The sequence below is a fragment of the Anser anser genome (genome assembly GCF_964211835.1).
Source record: "Anser anser genome assembly, chromosome: Z".
In the NCBI taxonomy this organism is placed as follows: Eukaryota; Metazoa; Chordata; class Aves; order Anseriformes; family Anatidae; genus Anser; species Anser anser.
Window position 1 is genome coordinate 47,073,855 of NC_139723.1, and position 19,515 is coordinate 47,093,369.

The following is a 19,515-nucleotide window of genomic DNA, read 5'->3' on the forward strand; positions in this document are numbered from 1 at the left end:
AATCACAAAAGACAAACTCTTAGAGATCAGCCTTGACTTTAGAGATGTTCTAGTGAATGTGATACCTAAAGTCAGTGACATAGGGATTCCTTCTCGCTGTTTAAACAGAAGTCTCTGACACATATGCCAACTATGGAAAACAGCTAGCAATAAACCAGAACTTTCTTTTAGGGATTTGCTACATTTATCCACTGAAGAGCAGTTGAACGCAGGCCTCACTATAAAAACATAAAGGCTTCAGAACTGGTACTATTGCTTTACCTAAGACGAATGATGCAGAACATCAGCTAATGAACACCAGATCTCAAAAACTTTGCACAAAATCATCCAAGTTATCATGCAGTTGTCAGAGAACAAATGACCCAAGGAAAGAATGGACAAAATGTTTAAAAAAATGATGTTAAACCTCTAAAATTTGAGATTTCTAGGACACCAAGGAGTAGGTGTTCAAGAACAACTTCCACAAACATGAAGTGACACATAAAGGCATGATTCCTTATATGTCTGAGGCTACAGCTGGCACCAGAGCCCAAGGTAAGAAAGCATATAGAAGGAAGGGAGGAAAATGTACTTATACAAGGATATAGAAAATTTCTTTGCGTGATGTGAAGTTCACCCTTTCTGAAGAAATCCTGTTGAGCTTTTCCCCTGCCTCATTTACAGTGGCCTTGAAATGAATATAAGCCCAGTCTATAGAAGTATTGTTGGCAAGGTAAACTTTTCTGCTTAAAAGAAAGGGAGAACCAAGAGTAACATCATTTATTCTGATTTAAGTGAATCATCTATAAAGTTTTCTCCAGACTGAAAGCACAAGAATTTCTCAGGCTGATACAGGGACTTGACCACTGAAGCTGGTTTTTGGTGCAGAGGGTGCTAGTGATAAAGGTTAAAAAGTGGCCTAGAGTTTGCAGTAGAAAATTCTTGCTACAAAGTTCCCAGAAGATCAGATGGCATTGGCATCACAAACCTGAGCTCTGGGGAACTTGATTTCACAGTCTGGAGAAAATCAAACCTTTGAAATTCAACTCTAGGTGTGATTTTAAAAAAACAAATAGCTTAACAAACAATAGGGTCTTTCATCTGTTTTTACTCAGCCCACATTTATATGGTGTTCCTTTAAATTCCTAGTTGACTTAAAGCTAACCGTCAGGATCCCAAGCTACTAATAGGCTTGCTTCTTACAATATCCTTTTGAGACCTTCTTGAGAGGTGTCACCTGATACCAATAAGGCAGATGGCTTCTGACCCATCAATAGAGTTGGAACAGTTCAGGATCACCGTAACCTGATATTAAATACCTGGAAATTATTTCAGAGGGTTAGCTAGCAGTTGGACTAGGTTGATCTTTGAAGGTCCTTTCCAGCTGAACTACCCTACCCTACCCTTCAAGGTGCTTCCCTAACACTATTCACATGCAGGGCTTAAGGCCCAAAGAAATAAAACTCATTTGCTTGCAACCATCTTCAAAGCATGACAGAACCTATCTTAAAACTCATGACTGGAACATGATCATCACAGGAATGCAGTCTGACATAACCTTTTGTAAGCAGCAAGGTCACGTTGGAGAAAAGGATAAAATTAGGTCAGCAGGAAAAAAAAACAGGGAAAAAAAATGTAAATTCTTTGAGACCCCCCTCACCTCACCCGAAGTAGGAGGGAAGAGATAAAACCAAAAGAAACTACATGGTACAAGATAAAAACAAGCCAAAATTAAATGAGAACTAATCCAAACAAAAAACTCCTAATGAAACACACTCCAGTTCACCCAAACAACTGAAGAGGAGGAACGTGAACGTGTCTTCCTGTTCTGAGGAAGGCTGAAAAGTGACTATACAAGCACCTAGGTCTGGATTTAGGTACAGACAACTAGAAGGAAAAATCACATCTACAGATCTCTGACTAGAGTTTTTAGAAATACCGTATCTATCACTGTGCAACTGCATTCATACGTTAACTAATATACTCCACAAAACAACAATTTCACATGTCTCTTTCAGGCATTTTGATAATAAATGATCGCGATTCATGAAGTTTTACTATCAATACAACATCTTAGATTCCAAATTTCATATTCTCCTCAGACAATGCTCAGACATTATTTTATATTGAGAACTAAAGAGCATACATACTATCATAGGAAAAGCAATGCTAACAAGTTAGGTGTAACTACTTCTAAAACCACATCATCTTGCTTTATTGTGATTATCTATTTAAATTTATTCTGTATTACCTATATTTGGAATAACATCTGTAAATAGTAACAAAATGTGAACATACTAGATAAATAGGTGTTCAGACCACTTTAACAGGGCATTAGGAAGGAGAGGAATAAACTAGTGAATTCTAGGCTGTTTGGGGACAAAACAAAAGCCTGAAAACTGTCAAGCTATGGAAATAATTGCTTCCAACTTGACTTACTCTATCATCCTTTGACTGCATTTTTGCGGTAGATCTTTCTTGCCAAAAAGGGAAAGAAATTCACCCCCAAATCCGTTAGTCTAAATAAGTAGTATATGAAGCTATTTAACTTTTGCTTAATTGTAGTCTGATACTAACTATGCATTATAATAACAAATATGAAACACAAGGGAAATAAGAAGACTGCATAATTGAAACATCAAAACTAAAACACATTTGCTTAAAATGTCCACAAGCTCATGTTGTGGATGTTCTTGGACCCAATTAAATGATGAAATTTTACCTCAACTTCTGCTTGTTGCCTTGCTAGAGTGATGTTAAAAATATCCAAGGTCTTTTCAAATTCCTAGAAGAAAAGCAACAAATTATTTTTTGACAATTGCATTTGGTTAGAATTCATGGCTCACAGTCTTACAGTAAATAACAGTAACGACTCTTTCAATACAACCCAAGTAATGTGCTGAAGTTCAAAACTTTAATAAATCTAGAAAAGAAAAGCACATCCATGTATGTTTTTCTTCACCATAATTATTAATTTTAAAAAATAACTAGTGTTTACTAATATTATTCACAGAGAAAGGTACTGTTGAAGTTGCAAATCAATCCGCTGAAAATTTTTATTGTAAATTAGTACTGACTGATGAACATGTAAATATTAATGTTTAAGAAAATACTGAGATGAACAACATTTAAGCCTTTAATGTAAAATGGCTCACCTCCAAAAATTTTAAGATTTCTTCATTTGGCTTTTTTGATGTTATCTTCATTTTATACATCTCCTTATAATTCTTCACTTGTTTTCTGTGGTGCCGAATATGTTCCCATGACCACATTTGGAGTTTAGGTTGAACATTTACTTCAAGGATGCCATAAATAACATATTTCCACCTAAAAGCACAGTCAAGTGAAGTACAGTTTACATTTCTGTCGGCACACTGAAAAGACACCTAGAGCTATGCAGACTCTCACTTAATACAACTTTAAGTTGTGAAATAGTCAAATCCCTTGTTTAATACCACACTTGTGCTCAACAAAAGAACTTAAGAAATGTAATTTTTTTTCCACGCAATGTTGACAGGATGCTATTCCCTAAACTTAGTAAGTAATCTTGTAGAAAAAGTGCCCAGCAATATATCTACATACATGCACGCACACACACACAATATCAAAACAATTTCATAAGACTACTTCTAAGACAACTTCTAAAAAGAAATGAAAACTCTTTGTGATCTGCATAGCCATATTCTTGTAACAGTAGTTAATGCACAATGACCTCTCCTTCATCAAAACAGAATTTGGATATTAAAATATTATCAGATTTAATTTTCTGGTAACAGTCTCTTAAGACAGTAGATACACACTTTCAAATATTGTTTCCGTATCTTTGGTTTGAGGACCTCAGAAGCAGTATTTTTTTGATTTTGTTTTTTTTAAGTACTGCCAGCTTAGTGAAAATATTAAACAAAACAGAGGATTTATTTAAGGAGTTTAGAAGTCAATTCCTCCTGAAACTAAGAAATAACCCTTGGATAGCTATTTCAAATGAAAAACTGACAAATTGCTTTCAAAGTCGGAGGAGGCCTACCACATCTTGGCATTGTTGTGCAATGGAACATCAGGTCTGTACTTTCTATACGGCAGATTTCGAGTCATCATATCAACAGACTCAAGAAGCTCCATAACACTGAAATACTAGGGGAAAAAAAAAAAAAATCAAACCTGAGTGTTATTGTTTTTTTCTGAGAACAACAATGTAAACCATTTCTTTCTTTAAAGACAAAGTAATTTACAAAGAAAAGTAACACTATGAGAATCAATTCTGTGTACTTATCATAACATTTCAGACTTTGTCCTATTATGTTTGCAAACAAGACTTTTTACCACTACATATAATTTCAAAAAATAATTTATACCTGTGGTTTATTGAATTCAACAGCTATGTCCTGTAACTTTACATCTAAATCCATTTTCGGAGATGAGAAATCAACATCAGATCGAGGATTCATAAGGAGTTTGGCTTTAGCTGAAATTGGACGGAATACTGAAAAACAGACGTTGATTTTTAAAAAGGGCAAATAAATTATTTAGGACTGCCATAAATGATACTTATCAGCTTAAAATTATCTCTACTCAGATTTCCAGTTTTATTCTGGTGATATGGCTAGTGGAACATTTCCCGAAAATTTACTGTATGCAGTAAAACATGTCAGATGTTTCAATTAACAATTTATATTTGCAAAAAAAAAAATCCTATTATATAGGCTATTTATAGCACAAAATGGTCTTAGAAATAGCATTTCACTACAAATCTTATTCCATAATGATTGTGCCTTACATTTTACTTCAGAATACTCATTTCCAAAAATGAAAAGGTTATTCATTGCTCAAGCAATCTAAGTTTGTATTAATTTCCGAAGTTGTAATTCCTTTGTATTAGGAAATTTTGATTCCATGTTTCAAGACTATACATTAACGCAGACTTGCCTAAAATGTAACACATTAAAAGAGAAAATGAAAACAACCTTTTTATTATTATTATTATTATTAATGGTATTGATGCTTTAGGCTTTTTGATGTTATGCTCACACTAGTGGGTAGCAAACATTCCACCTTTTCCAAAATAAAAGCCTAAGTAACCATGGGAAAAAAAAATCAATATGGATGCTAAGTAAAGTGAAGCAGGTCACATGTGAAAAAAGATTCAGAACAGAAATGCTGTTCTTCAATTTGGCAACAGCAGGCATTCAATATAACCTTCAGACATCACATCTGATTCAATTTTTCCATCCGTTTCAGGAAAGCAATCAAACAATAAGAATTAGTATATTGGTTGAATTCGTGTAAACCGTATTTTTATCAAATAGAACTCCTTTAACAGAAATACTGACACATCATCTACATAACAAATATTCTAAATTCACTGTCAGGTTCATACATGCAGAAAACAGGCACCCTTCCAAGATGAAGCAATGTTTACATCTACCTAACTTCATTTTACTTTAAGCTCATTATTCTTTGTGAAATTTATGTGGTAGCATTTCTGTTCATTTTCTCCCTGTATTTAGCTTCTTACACTTAATTTTTCATCCTTCCTGCGTGTTACTATTATGCTTGTGTATGATTATGAACTTGTGTACGTTGCTTGAATTCAAGCAACAAAAACAGACTTTATACATTCCTATCAATGTCTCACTCGAGAGATATTAGAACAGCTCTGCAACAGACAATTTTTATTTACCACAGAATACTGGCATGACATAATTCTTAAAATATCTGTGTGTCTGATGGCACCGCTAAATTTTAAGAGCTTAAATTCTGAATCCTGGAATTTTGCATTCAATCATTTTGAACTACTGTGTAAGGACTTGGACAACAGATTATGTTTACAATTATTTTCTTGTAAAGAAAGTCAAAGCTAGCAACTGAAAGAGATAGATTAGAAATTGGAACATATTACTAAATAGTACTCTGGCAGTTGAATAGTGACAAACAAATGGCTTCCTTCTTCAGGCAAAGGCAGTAAGAAAAATCGATAAAAACTAATGCTTTTTAACCTTGTGTATGATGAACTACAAACTTGCTTTACAGCAGGCTCTTCAAAAGCCATTCTGCCTTGTAAACACTTACTAAATAAGCATATGAAAAATAAAACCCATGTATTCTTCTGTGCAATGATAAGTAAACAACTACCATGTTTGAGTGGAGCCAATGAGATTTTCTGACTAGCGTAAGCAACGCTCAAAGCACTAGAACTTGCAATAGGGCAGTGCTATGTTATATAAAAAAAGGTTGATGCATCATAGTTTTTTGGCTACTTTTTCCACCTCTAACAAAAATTGATACACGGCCCTTACGGTGTGTGACCCGAAGACTATCAATCTATTTTTCAAACCACCCTGATTCACATAACTTCTATGATACACGGATTATTAATAAACTTCTTAGAATAAAGAAATTTCAATGGATGTGAACAATGAGTATTTATGACGCTACAATTGAAAGATACATGATTCAAGACTTTAATCAAAGGCTTTTTAAGAATACGTATACAGTACTGTATTCAGTGTAAGAGAGACAGTTAATCCTATGAAATAATGCGTTCCACAATATGCTCCTTACTAAGATCTTTGAATAACAGACAAATTATCAATCTCTGAGAGGTATTAAAAATGAAAACTAAAATGTACATGTATATTACAGCTCCAAATAAAGTAATAACACTTACCAAAATCATAACCCTCTGGAATCACGTCGTGGCAGGCAACTCCCTGTTTCAAGTTAACCTAAACATATAGTGGAGTTTAAAAAGAGTTTAATTTCTATTTCATGATAAACTTTTAAAATACAAAAGGTTAATGATTTGGTATGGGTTTCAGATAATCCCTCTCAAACACAGTACAATTCAAAACAGTCATCTATTTTTAAACATAATAAAATTTATTAGAGGTCTATTGTTTTAGCTACTAAAATCACTGGATTGTAAAATGACCATCTATTGTATATAGTTTTGTAATTGCACAGGACTTTTTTTTTTTTTTTCCTCCCTCTCAGGCGAGCGTTCAGTCACATAAAAACTTCAACATTTACTGTTTTTCCTAATAAATCATTACTAACAAAGCATTTCCCGAGGACATCAACATAAATGGAAGCAGAACTGAATGTGAAGCACAGTCAGTGCTTCACAGTCTGAACTAGAATAGTAGACACCTTTACTTACCAATGATTCATCATAACCCCCATGATAGAACATCTCCGATTTCACATTCCAGTAAGCAAAAAGGTTATCCAGTCGTACAAGCTGAAAAAAAAACAGATCATATGTATTAATACATCTACAAATTTTACATGAAATTTGAATTTCACAGTCTGGATGAATAAAAACATTCAGAATGTTCCTTGCAGACTGCACATCTTTTTATTTTAAAGCCTATAGTTATATCTTCTTATTATAAAAGGAATTGAAACTCATTGCTAGCTTGTATTGCAACAGTTGTTTCTTTAGCATACAGTTTATACTGTACCTTGTAGAACAACTTGGCAGTTTCATCATGTAAACACGGATTCCAATTCTTATCTGAGGTCTGAAATGAGAATTAATGAAAGTTATTCTGCTACCTGTAATACACCAACATTTTATCATCACTGAAACAAACAAGTAGAACAGGCAGAACTATCAGCACAATGAAAACCCACTGAAATTAATGGGAACCATCTTCTGAATTCAGATGACTAAACCACTATTTTCTTAAGTGTAAACTTCATCAGGCTACTTCACCTGAAAAAACATATGTATACATGAAGTGACTGGCAGGCTGCACACAAGAACCAAAAGATTCCAGTACTGCAAAATATTTTTATTTATATTTATTATAATTATGTTATTTATAGGTAAACTCTTTTAAAAGAGATAAAAAGGGACTTGAATTCTTTTGTAATTCTGGAAGTAGCAGCTTATTTCAAGCTCAACAGCAACCTGTACAACCTACTGTACATTTTCAAGACAAGTGTGACAAGTACTTCAATAGCAATGTATTAAGAATACCCACGTTTTTGTTCATCATGCAAAATTGTTTGGGGGAAAAGGCTGGAAAAAAGCTTTCACTGTGTCTTAAACAGGCTACAAACAAGAATTCATATGACAATTATTGCATTCAAGAAAGTAATACTTAAATACAGTTTCTTTAGAATTACTAGTTTTACAGAAAAGCTACTGAATCAGAGCAAACTAGCAGGCTGCTTCTACTAGGTATTCTTCCAAAATAAATGTATACTGTCTAAAATACCTTAATATTTGCTCCATAAACTGAAGTTTGCAGATCAAAGAACAGAACTCCAGTTTGAAACAACATGCCACCCACTTTTGTTTTTTTTTTTAATCTTCCTAAGATAGAGTAGTAGCTTCCTTCTTGGGCCTTACAGCACTTTCAATAAAATATTCACAGATTATGAAGAGCACAAATCTAGTTAAGTCTGATGCTTGGCAACCACAAAGTGCAGCAGGCAGAAGAATAAAAATTTCTTACCAAAGGTCTGTTTTATCACCAAGCTTTTTATCTTTAATGGCAACCCTATCAATATTTATTCTGGATTTAATAAACCAAGTAGTTACCATTATGCATAGCTTAAGATTGTGGGTATTCTTTCATTACACAGTATGTTACCAGACAGAAAAAATCAAACTTCACCTTTCAGTCTACATCAGCATGCTTTTTAGATGAAAAATAAAATTACCTGCAAGCTTAGATTCTGAAGTGAAATCCCAAATGACAAGGGATTATTCCGATTTGTGATCTAATAAAGTGAAGAAAATACAAAAAAATGTTATCATGTGCTCTAAATTTAAATATGAAAATAAATAGCCTACAATACATATATATGAAAGATCTGACAACACTATTATCTTCACTACAACAATGTTTATAATACCTTTTTATTAGTTTTCATTTTTAGTGGAAGACTATGAAATTTCAAAACTTTACTAGTTTTCTCTCACCACAGAAAGTAACAAGGGGGGGGAAAAAAAGACAGGTTCCTAATTTAATGTTACAGTACACATGCCTTATCTTAAGGTAAACAGAATTACTTACATCATCTTCATAGCGAACATGGATGTTGGAAATTTTCACCTGAAGATTTTTGATGACCTGAGTGACTAGTTTTTCTACAAAAGTGTCTTGTTTCTCTTCTTTTACTTTATCTAAGTTTAAGGAAAAGAATTAAATATTCCATTTGCGTTTAAGTATTTTTGAACTAAACTAGAGGGAAAAAACATCATAAAGTTCATTTGACAGATACTTAAATTTTCTTGTATTTTCTTAAATTGTACTCTAACTTCATACAAATATTCTCTTTCAGTATAATCTGTAACATTTATATCCTCAGACTGTAAGGTTTCAGCGTATTATCTGACACAGGTTATTCAAAAGTATGAGATGGCTACTGATACTCAAAGTGGTCAAGACATATTCTTTAGAAGTACCAAAAGTTCTATTTAAGATGACAAGATTTAACATCCATCAAAATACAAATTACACAAAATCTTTAAAAAGAGTAATAAAATTCTACTGCTAATGGGGAAAAAAATAGAGAGTTTTTTTTTTTCAAAAGAAAAGGAAAGAAAAAGGCAACATGCTACAAGTAGAGAAACAATATTTCAAAAGCTTTATTTACATCAGATCACATTATTTTTGAAACTTTTTCTTTTCAGGATACACATGCTACAATATTAATGGCACCTACACACAAGAGAATCAAAATTCTATGCAAGACAGCATCTGATTTCCAAAGATGAACACTATTTCACACAAAATGTTCAACAGCTAACAGCTAACTCAAATAACAGTTAGGACACTTTGCAAACTTTCTACATGTAAATAGAAAACTGTAACTGATAGGTTACTTTAAATATCAGGAGGAAAACATGAATCTAGAACACTAAATGATAAATACAACATCTTTCTGGATTTAAAAAAATAGCATCACTTTCACTATCTTTTCCTACTCTTACCTTGGTCAGCTATTTTCTGCTTTGCTTCTTCTATCCTTTGCAATTCCCTTTGCCTTGCTTCCAAGAGCTGCCTGGCTTCTTTTTCAGCATCGTATTTTATGCCTAGATACACAATGTAAAAAACGTAAAAAATATGAAAGACTTTGCACATTTTTGAAAGATGCTGTTTCAAAAACAATTATTTACACATTTTGTTAACACTTACATAACAAGGAAAAATTAACTGACCAAATATAAATTGGTGAAGGACGCCCCACTGCCATTACTTAAGTGAATTTCATAAGAGTGTCTACTGAAAATAAAGCGCAATACCAACCAATTACAGAGACTTTTGAAATCCCATCCATTCACATTCACTTTTGTCACTATATTAACTTACTGGCTGTGGGCACAATAAGCAAATAAACTCCATCAAGAACTGCCTCAACAGGTTGAGTATAAAGGTTTTGCCATGGAATCTGTAAGTTAAGTTGACCTAGAAACACAAAGAAGAACAGTTCAGCTATACAGTTAAATACATGACTAGGAGAAAGATTTTATAGAAAGATAATTGACACTAACCACAAAAGCTCTGAACAATTATTATATCAAAAAGGGAAAAAAAAGTGCATCTGAGGTAGGTGTCCTTTTGGTTGTCTGTTTCACACTGCATCCAAATGAAAATTCAGCAAATTTTCTCCACCAACAGAACTAATAAGTCTGCAGTTCCTCTCCTTACCCCTTTAAATTATAGTCAGTCTTCCTAATAACGTCTCCTTCTTCCAAAACCACTGCAGCACTCGCATAAACAAAAAAAAAAACATGGGTAGCTCATACATAATCAGTCAGCTTAACACTACCAAAAGCAGAATTTTTAGAACATTTTTCTTGCTTTCTTTTCCTGCGAAAGAGAGTCTTAAAATAGAGTGTACATGTCTGCGAGCATGGGGATCCCGACATTACAGTATCTCGCATTCTTCGTACAAGTGCCAATTTTAGTAAACTACAAAGTCAGTCACAAGAAAAATTTACTTCCTGGGCAGATTTGAAGGAAACATATTGGCTTTAGATTTAGTTCACTTTAAGAAACCATTAACTTTTACAAGAGTCAACTGGCAATGAGAAAACCTTCCATAAAAGTGAAAAGAAAAAGTGAAGAGGGTAGCAAAATCAGTTGTGGAATCTTGCTTTAAAAAACAGATGATACTCAGTACTACTCAGTTGTTCATCTTTTCTATTTCAGGTTCTTTTTTCATTAATATTGACATGACTAGACAATAATCCAAGGTCTTAACTATAACATCTCTGCTCAAGGAAGAAACTTCTTCAATAAAGTTTTTTCAGGAAAAAAAAAATCAGGATGTACAAAGCATGCAAATCAAGCAAATTAAGAAAATTACTTGCTTAGAATGTCCAAAGCTACTTGCAAGGACGAGCAGTATGTTTAGTAACCCCTGCATGGGTATATTACAAAATGTAACTTACCAATATGTCCTGCTTTAACTTTAAATGGCACATCCAGCTGACTCTAAAAGAAAGTGTTTTAGAATACAAACTCATTTCAGCAACTTGTGAAATGTTCACTAATAAGAGAAGACAGAAATAACCTTAACAACAAACATACCCCTGAATCACTGGAAGAAAAAAAGACTGAATACAATAGAATATGCAAGTCATTACTGATTTAGACTGTTCAGCCATGCTATGCTAAATACATTCCTAAGAGCAAGCTCCTACCTCCATGAGCTGTAGGGAGAAAAAAGTTCTTCCAGTATTCTTTTTTACCTAAACACAACACTTTATGAAATTGTTGACTACTCTTTTGGCAAAACATACTATTTGAAGCCAACGTATACCTTCATCATCTTCAAATGTAATCTCAAATTTATTAGACAACCCACACCCTAGTGCAAAGCAAACAGAACAGTAAGTTTTCATTTAAAGTCGGCATATTCTAAAATAAGAACCAAAAAACCAACCCCAAAGATGTCCTAGAATAATTTTTGCAGCAGTTTTATTTTTGCTTTCACTGACTTACCAGTGCATTTTCTTTTATTTCAAGATTCTTCAGTGCTACAGCTCCTAAAAGCAAAGAAGCCAATAGGTAAAACTTCAAAAAGCAAAGTAGTAGTGGTACACACTAAACAAGCCTTAACAGCTGTGGAAGGTACCCCCAGTCCACACCTCAAGTATTCACGAAAAACGATTAAGAATACACTGTTCACAGCCGCTACAAAACAGTCTTTCTCTGGGATTTTTTCATGGAGCTTGCATGTCCATGGAAAAGAACCTATGATTCCTCAAAATAAAAATGTAGGAAATGACTGTCGCATTTCATAAGGACCCATTCAAAATTAAAAATTTGCTTCTGTTTCCTCAACCATCTGCTTCCTACACTTGTGAAGGGAACATAAGCCACACTACAGCTTTAGCTTTACGTTTGTTTTTTTTGTTTTTTTTTGTTTTTTTTTTCCTGAAAGACCTTAGTTTTGCAAATTGCATTTACAGGCTTATGAAAGTTCACAGGAAGCACTGCAGTACATCTAATTTTTAGATGTAAGACAACAGTAACTTCATTATCCTCTAAACACAGAACATTCTAATTGCAAGATCTGTCTTTACAACATACTCCACATCAAATGCTTGCCATCACAAATGAACATTTTAAGTGTCCAGGAAATTCGTGACATTGCTACCTTTGAATTAGTTGTATAGTGTTAATGTATACACATGGAACAGACACCTGATACAGATGAACAGAGGCATAAATGAGATTCAGGAAACCAGAAGTGGATTACAAGCCTGCAAAGGAGTATGACTTAAGATTGCAAATACGATTTCTTTGATTCAATAATATTTTCCTTTTGGAGATGCAAGCTAGAAATGGGCAAACCTATCAGGGGACAGGACCTCCAACTACAAGAATTATTCTCGCAGTTACACAGTGATGACTGCTTTGGACTGCTGTTCAAAGTAGCATTAATTCTGGGAAACGGGACTCTAATCTCAAAAGGACATTTATTGCAAGAGTTGGTTCTAGTTGCTGAACTGCTGTTGTAGACCTGTCTAGGCGAACTAACCTACCCATCTTGCAGTACTCACAAAATATGAAGTTTTAAATGATCTAATGTATTCATCAGAACAATCTATAGATAGCCATTTCCAGTACAATTCTATACATTTGCTATGTGCTGCTACCAGGCTATCAAAAGAAATACTTTACACAAAAGGTTGGTTTTGAGCTGTGTGCTCCACTTTTAAACCTTACAATACAAACAAATTGGCGGAAGCACTAGAAAATGGGGGGGAAAAAAAAAAAGCATTCCCTGTGGTAGTCTGTAACTACTCTAGTAACTATACCTGTTCTATAGGAAACAACAAGGTAGTGCCTTTTATTTACTGTTGGGGTTAGTTCTGTACTAAATTTATCCCCCGACAAAGCTTACCCTAAACAGAACATTTTAACACTCACCAGAGAAAGTTCCATTATACAAGAGGGGGAAAATAAATAAATAAATAAATAATAATAATATGCATTCATCTTCTCCAAGAAGACAACACTAGTTGTATCCACGGTAAGCAATTCAAGAGATATACAGCATAAAGGTTCAGACTTGTAATCAAGCTACCACAGCTTGTATTTTTACATGTCAGCTGAGATGTTCACCAGACAACTCTAAGACTACATGACATATGAAGTAATTTAACTGGGTTTAGTTTCTTTCACTTTCACTGTGGGCTAAGTAAACATTACGTTGCATTTATCAAGGGTTTGGCATATGATACATTTCAGCTGAAGCACAGTTCCTTGGGCTGTAATGTGACAGCACTGATGCTTCCAAAAACAAATCATTGCAAAGTGAGCAAGGATTATTATCCCATGCACTTAAAAAAAAAAAATTTGTCATGGACAGCTATAGCTTATTTTACCTGAGCACGTCATACTGACAGAGAGAAAACATGATGTTTTTTCTGTACTGTTTCAAAAAAGAAGCTTTTGACAATTCTGTATTGAGTTCAGATAGGGGAGCAGGATAAAAAAATTTTCACCACTTTCCTACGTTTATGATTTTAAATTTTATAAGTTTAACAGTTTTAGTTGAAATCATTAGAAGATACATAAATTAGTAAAGCTGCGATCATCTCAATTTTAATATCAATTTACTGAACATTTACTAAAAATATCACAACCTACTTACAAAAACCTTGATTGAGAGTCTGACCACTCTGAATAGACTATCAAGGCACACAGAAGGCTACTGAAGTACTGTGTTTTGTGCCTTTATGCAACATTTATTTTTTCTATACTCAGCAGTCAGTGCAAGGAAGAGACCAAGTAAATAATCTTGCAAGCAAACTTGAACTACTTCCAAAGGTAGGAGACCTCAGCTGGCACCGACTTTTAACACTCATGATTAGAGACACTGTAACTGACCATGTCTGTACTCCTTTTTTTTGACAAAATTTAGTCTCTATCACATACAAATGTTTCACTTGCAAGGGTACCGATTTGTAAGTGCAACTATATCATATGGGGACTGTTCTACTACAAAAAATTAAGCCACACTAAAAAATATAAGTATTGAAATAAGGAACTAAAGGTCTGGTGCTGGACATAGAAGAGCCATTCGATTTTACTGTTTTGGATTTTAATTGCAAACATTTCAAAATACATCAAGATTTGTGTTTTTGTTCTTCCCCACCCCCCTACCCCTCCACCTTGTGGGCAGTTGGATGTTTCTTTGTATTGAAGACATTAGTGCATGCAGGTAAGAAGATGTGTTAAAATTGCCCATCTAAACAACCTTTAAAACTGTATATACAAGTAGTTGGATTTGCATAAATATCTATGGTAAAACATGCAGGCTTACAGCCAAAACAATAACAAAAAACAAAACCTTTGTAATTACATATAGCCCAGTCTAGGGTTTACTAGGCCTATAAAGGAATCAAATTCTTACCTCCACTAATCTCTGGACATTGCAAGTTAATTCAATGAAATCTAACATTCATCATCATTCTTATATCATTCTCATCATATAGGTTTATAGCCCTAATTTTAGACACTCGTATTTATATTTTGAGTGCATGAGCCAATATCTACTACCAAGGACTTAGGTGTCTCACAAAGAGACACCAAGAAAATAAGATAACATTTAGTAAACCGTCTCACTAAAGGGGCCTAACTGAAATTTTGTTATGGATGTCAACAAAAGCTACAGGTAGAGAAGGAAATCAATCCTCACAAAAATCCTGCTCATTTAACCTATGGATGCCTTACACCTTTGCTGTCCTTGTAAATAAGAAGGGGTGGGGGTGAGACCTTCTGATGATGGGAAAGATGAGTGAAAGAGATATTAAAGATGACAGACAACAGAAACTTAAAGTACCTCAGCTCGTCTCTGATCAGCATCAAACACTCCTGCTCATATTTTAACAGAATCTCTGTTTTTTAGCAACAGCATCACGCTACTGAGACAAGCTGAGCTTGTGAAACCCTTTGATCAGTTTCTACAAATGGCTGCCTTGCCAGTCATTTCCCACTGGAATTTGTGTTGTTAATTAGTAGTATTTAATCATACCTTCTGGAGACAGGATGGAAGTCTTCAAGGGTTTGAGTGTCTGCCATAACACATTCTCTATTGACATCTATTGACAGATCACAAAAGGCAGCAGAAACTACTAGATATTCTACATCCCTCAGTCAGTTCAAATGACTTTATTGATATGTGAGGGCAAGGACTGCACCTGCTATACTTAAACAAGGCACAGCATGTAAAAGAACTAGTCATTTATTATACTAATAGGTGTAGCCAGAAGAAGTAGGTAAGAAGTGCTTGTGTGCTCATAAACTTGTGTCAAGTATCTGCCTACCGATACATCTGCCACAATAAGAGACACCAGCTATTCAAATAGCAAGTTATGTAAGATATACTTGAGACATTAGCTAATTAGTGGGTGTGCCCAAGTCAGCAGAGAATTTTAAAGTGCAGTTCAAAGGGTCTAATCAAGACACTGAATGAAGTTACTTAGACACAGCCGAAGAAATAATAGTCTCACGGACACTGGTGAAACAACTGCTTGGTCTGCCATGGTGTCTGGAAATCTCACCAATGCCTCACTGCTTCTGAAAGATAACCAGCAACATCTCAGACTGCTTCAATCACTTCTTCAGGTATTAGCTATAACTTGACAAGTTATAAAATGTCTTAAAATATCTAACTATTCATCTAACCTGTTCTTCTAAGGCAAGTTCTTACATATCAATACAGCATTTTCAGTGACACTATCTTTGTAAGCAAAGACCATAACAAAATCACTGGCCTTCCCATCTGATCAATAACTTTCCTTGATGGCTGCCAAGCACACTAAATAACGTTTTATTCTACTTCATACAAATGGAGGTCTTAAGGAAAACAATTTATTTTCCCATTATATTTGTTTCTGAGCCCTTGTCTTTCCAGTGTACGCCTTACATGTTCAAATTGATTTTTTTTTTTTTTTTTTTAACTTTTCTAGTTTGTTTTGCACTCTCCTTTTTGAATTACCTTTTATATTTCAGGTCACCAAGTTCTTGCAACTCTCCCAGCCAAGAGCCTGTTTCCAGGCATCCCATCTGTAGTATTGAGACAGTTGGGATTTTTACCCTTCCATCTGACTTTTTCAGTGAGCAGAAGAAAACATTTTAAAACATGTCTAGTTACTGTGTCCATGTGTCTTGGCAGAAGTGTGTCATCATGCAACTTTATTCCACAGATCGAAATTCAATGACTTTCGTATGACATCCTGACTTCTCTCTTTATACAAAACCGAAACGAATGTTATGTGTGTTTATTAAAGTTATTAATAAAGCTGCCAAATTCGCAGGAGAGGGAACTGTATATACATATTCAGAGTCTGCCAACAGAAGATCAACGTAAACAGGCTAGCTATAAAATACACAATGACAGAACTTCTTCACTACAGCACCTAAATAAACTCCCTCGGGTATTTAATCTATCAGAGGTGGACGAAACACACGCTTTTAAAAATGTAATACATTAATGCACAGCACCCAAACAGTGCCATAGCATCCAAAAGGCGCACAGCACAGAACCATGACAAACATCTAGCTGTAACCGAAGCGCTTTCAGAGCAAACAAACGTGCAAATGCATTAACTTTACACAAAATACGTAGAAAAAAAAGTGCTTTTTTCTTGAGGGGGGAAGGGGGAGGTGGAGAGAGAGAATTCAGTTCCACAATTATAGTTATAAGGAAGGCAATAAAATTATCAGTAGACTTGATCAGTAAATCAGGTTCCATGTACATAAGCATCTATTAATCAGTGACAGCCTCCACATAACAAAATGTCTACTACCACTACTAATGGTTACTGCCTTTTAGTCAGAGGAACAAAGATCTCCAAGATCTTTGGAATGAAAAAAATATTACAGATGAACACACCATTAAACATAGATGAAGATGTACATACATGAAACATCATTGTGCATGTGGACCAGGCAAAAGTAACCTTCTACGGATGATTTCTCAACAACGTTACACAGCAGTTCTGGGCATCCGAGCAAGACATAGCATTACGTATCAATTTTCACGTAACACAAGTGTACAAACTATATAGAGAAGAACTAATTTGAATCTAGCGCAAAGGCACCATACTAACGAAAAAGGAATTTAGTTTAAAGAAAAATATATTCAAAAACCTCTAAAATGTTAAAACTACTTAAGGAGGAAATCATATGAAAATCCTGAAACTGAGCTCCACATATACATAAAATGTCACAGCTGAATATCAAAACTTGACATCTATTTAGGTTTTGGCTTTGCTTCAGATGAAAAAGCTAAGACACATACAACCTGGTAAGAGTTGCCTCATAGAAGCATAAGCTGCCAAGAGCAATCACCAGTAATCTGCAGTACTAAAAAGTAAGTTTTTACCCATTTGTAATGTATAAACGGAGCCAAATAGAACATTCTCTACTTTACATTACATATTTTTCTTGCCTTCCCTGAATAGAAAGAAAAAACTATGACAACCAAACAACTTAAGTTCACAATGAACCAGTCTAACACATTTTTCAAATAAGACACAATCTGGAATAAATATGCTATATCTGGCCTTAATGCCGCAGACCAAGAACTACTACTTTCTCACCAGCAGTTACATGTGCTGTTGCAGTATTAAGACTCCATACAGAGCCTGAACTTTGCAGACATCCTACAAATAAATGCCTTGACTAGCTGACAAAATACTGCCACAGAGACGCAATCAAATAAAGACACCATTTCCAAAAACTGCAGAGCGAAACAAAAACGTCCAAGATGCAAAAAAACGTCCAGAAGGAGCATCCAAAATCTGATTCACATACGTGAGTACCTGGGAACAGAATTCTAGGCATGGAATACCTTGAGGATGCTTCATACCTGCAGACGTATGAACACATACACACACACAAAAAAAAAAAACTTGACCTCCGTATGCTTTTGCTGATGCTGCAGACGCCTGGCACGCACATTGAAAACTGAGTCGGGGCGGTCACCGCAGACGCGCCCGTTAATTGCACGCCTCTTCCTCTCCTTGAGCCTACTCTTCCCAAACGCACAGGAAAGCGAGACGGGTGCTGCGGCTCCCCCGTGCATCTGTTACGCAGGGGGCTCGGCAGGGCGCGTCGGGGCAGCGCGCCCACCGTGCTGCCCACAGGACAGCCGGCCACCGCCCCGCCGGCACCCGCTGTCGTGACTCTGTCGCGTTGGAAAAGGGAACGCGACAGCTATCGCGGGCTCCCCCGCGTTACCAGACGGCTATCGCAGGCTTCCGCGTTACGGCACCGAAGGGAAACCGCGGCTGCTGCCTGCGCCGAGGCTGGTCACTCCCCGCGGCACCTCGCCGGCGCTCAGCACGCCGCCAGAACCCGCGGCGTTTATTTTTAGCTTCTTCTTTCTGGGAGAATAATAATAATAAAAAAACAAAAAGCCCAGGCGACCAGCCCGGCCCCGCACGGAGGCGGCCTGCGGCAAACTTTCCGCCAGCGCCCAGGGCACGGCGACCGAGCCCCCGACGGCCGCAACGCCACGGCGGGGCCGGGCGGGACCGTGCGGAGCCGCGCGGGGGCAGCGCGTGCACCCGGCGGCCGTTAGCCCCCCGCCTCACGCCGCCGCCCCGCCCCCGCAACCGCCGCAACCGCCGCGCCGGCCCGCACCTCCCCAGATGCCCAGCTTCAGCTGGGAGCTGTCGAGGTTCACCACGTAGTCGCCGAGGAAGCGGTTCAGGACGTCCACGACCAGCGACTCGAACACCATCGCGCCGCCGGCCCCGGCCCCGGCCCCGGCCCCGGCCCCGGCCCCGGCCCCGGCCGCTGCCCCGCCCCGCCCGCACCCGCCGCGCCGCGCCCCGCCCACTCGCGCCGCGCCCCGCCCCCCGCCCGCCAGCGTCTACGGCGCCTGCTCCCGGCGCATGCGCGCGGGCGGCCGTTTGGCGCCGCGGGGGCGGGGCGGGCGGGCAGGTTCCTGCCCGTGTGGTGATTTGTGTCAGGTGTCAGCTGGCTGGCATTGGGGGGGGGGGTTAAACGTCGTGGTCACGATGCTTCTGCCTTTATTTTTTTATTCTTATTG

The 19,515-nt window shown here is 36.6% G+C and overlaps 1 protein-coding gene across 3 annotated transcripts in view; it reads right to left on the minus strand.

Annotated features, from left to right (window-relative positions):
* Positions 1–19,261, minus strand: part of VPS13A (vacuolar protein sorting 13 homolog A) — a 119,016-nt gene extending 99,755 nt beyond the window's left edge. For all 3 annotated transcript variants that reach the window (XM_083817643.1, XM_083817642.1, XM_083817644.1), the window contains exons 1-14: positions 19,104–19,261; positions 11,943–11,986; positions 11,390–11,432; positions 10,305–10,400; positions 9,926–10,027; positions 9,006–9,115; positions 8,650–8,709; positions 7,440–7,499; positions 7,136–7,216; positions 6,644–6,701; positions 4,332–4,459; positions 4,004–4,110; positions 3,135–3,306; positions 2,702–2,764 (exon numbers count right to left, since the gene is read on the minus strand). In XM_083817643.1, coding sequence (XP_083673769.1) covers positions 2,702–2,764; positions 3,135–3,306; positions 4,004–4,110; positions 4,332–4,459; positions 6,644–6,701; positions 7,136–7,216; positions 7,440–7,499; positions 8,650–8,709; positions 9,006–9,115; positions 9,926–10,027; positions 10,305–10,400; positions 11,390–11,432; positions 11,943–11,986; positions 19,104–19,203 — 1,224 coding nt within the window. In that variant the 5' untranslated portion in view covers positions 19,204–19,261. The remainder of the gene's footprint in view (positions 1–2,701; positions 2,765–3,134; positions 3,307–4,003; positions 4,111–4,331; positions 4,460–6,643; positions 6,702–7,135; positions 7,217–7,439; positions 7,500–8,649; positions 8,710–9,005; positions 9,116–9,925; positions 10,028–10,304; positions 10,401–11,389; positions 11,433–11,942; positions 11,987–19,103) is intronic.
* Between the last annotated feature and the right edge of the window lie 254 nt (positions 19,262–19,515).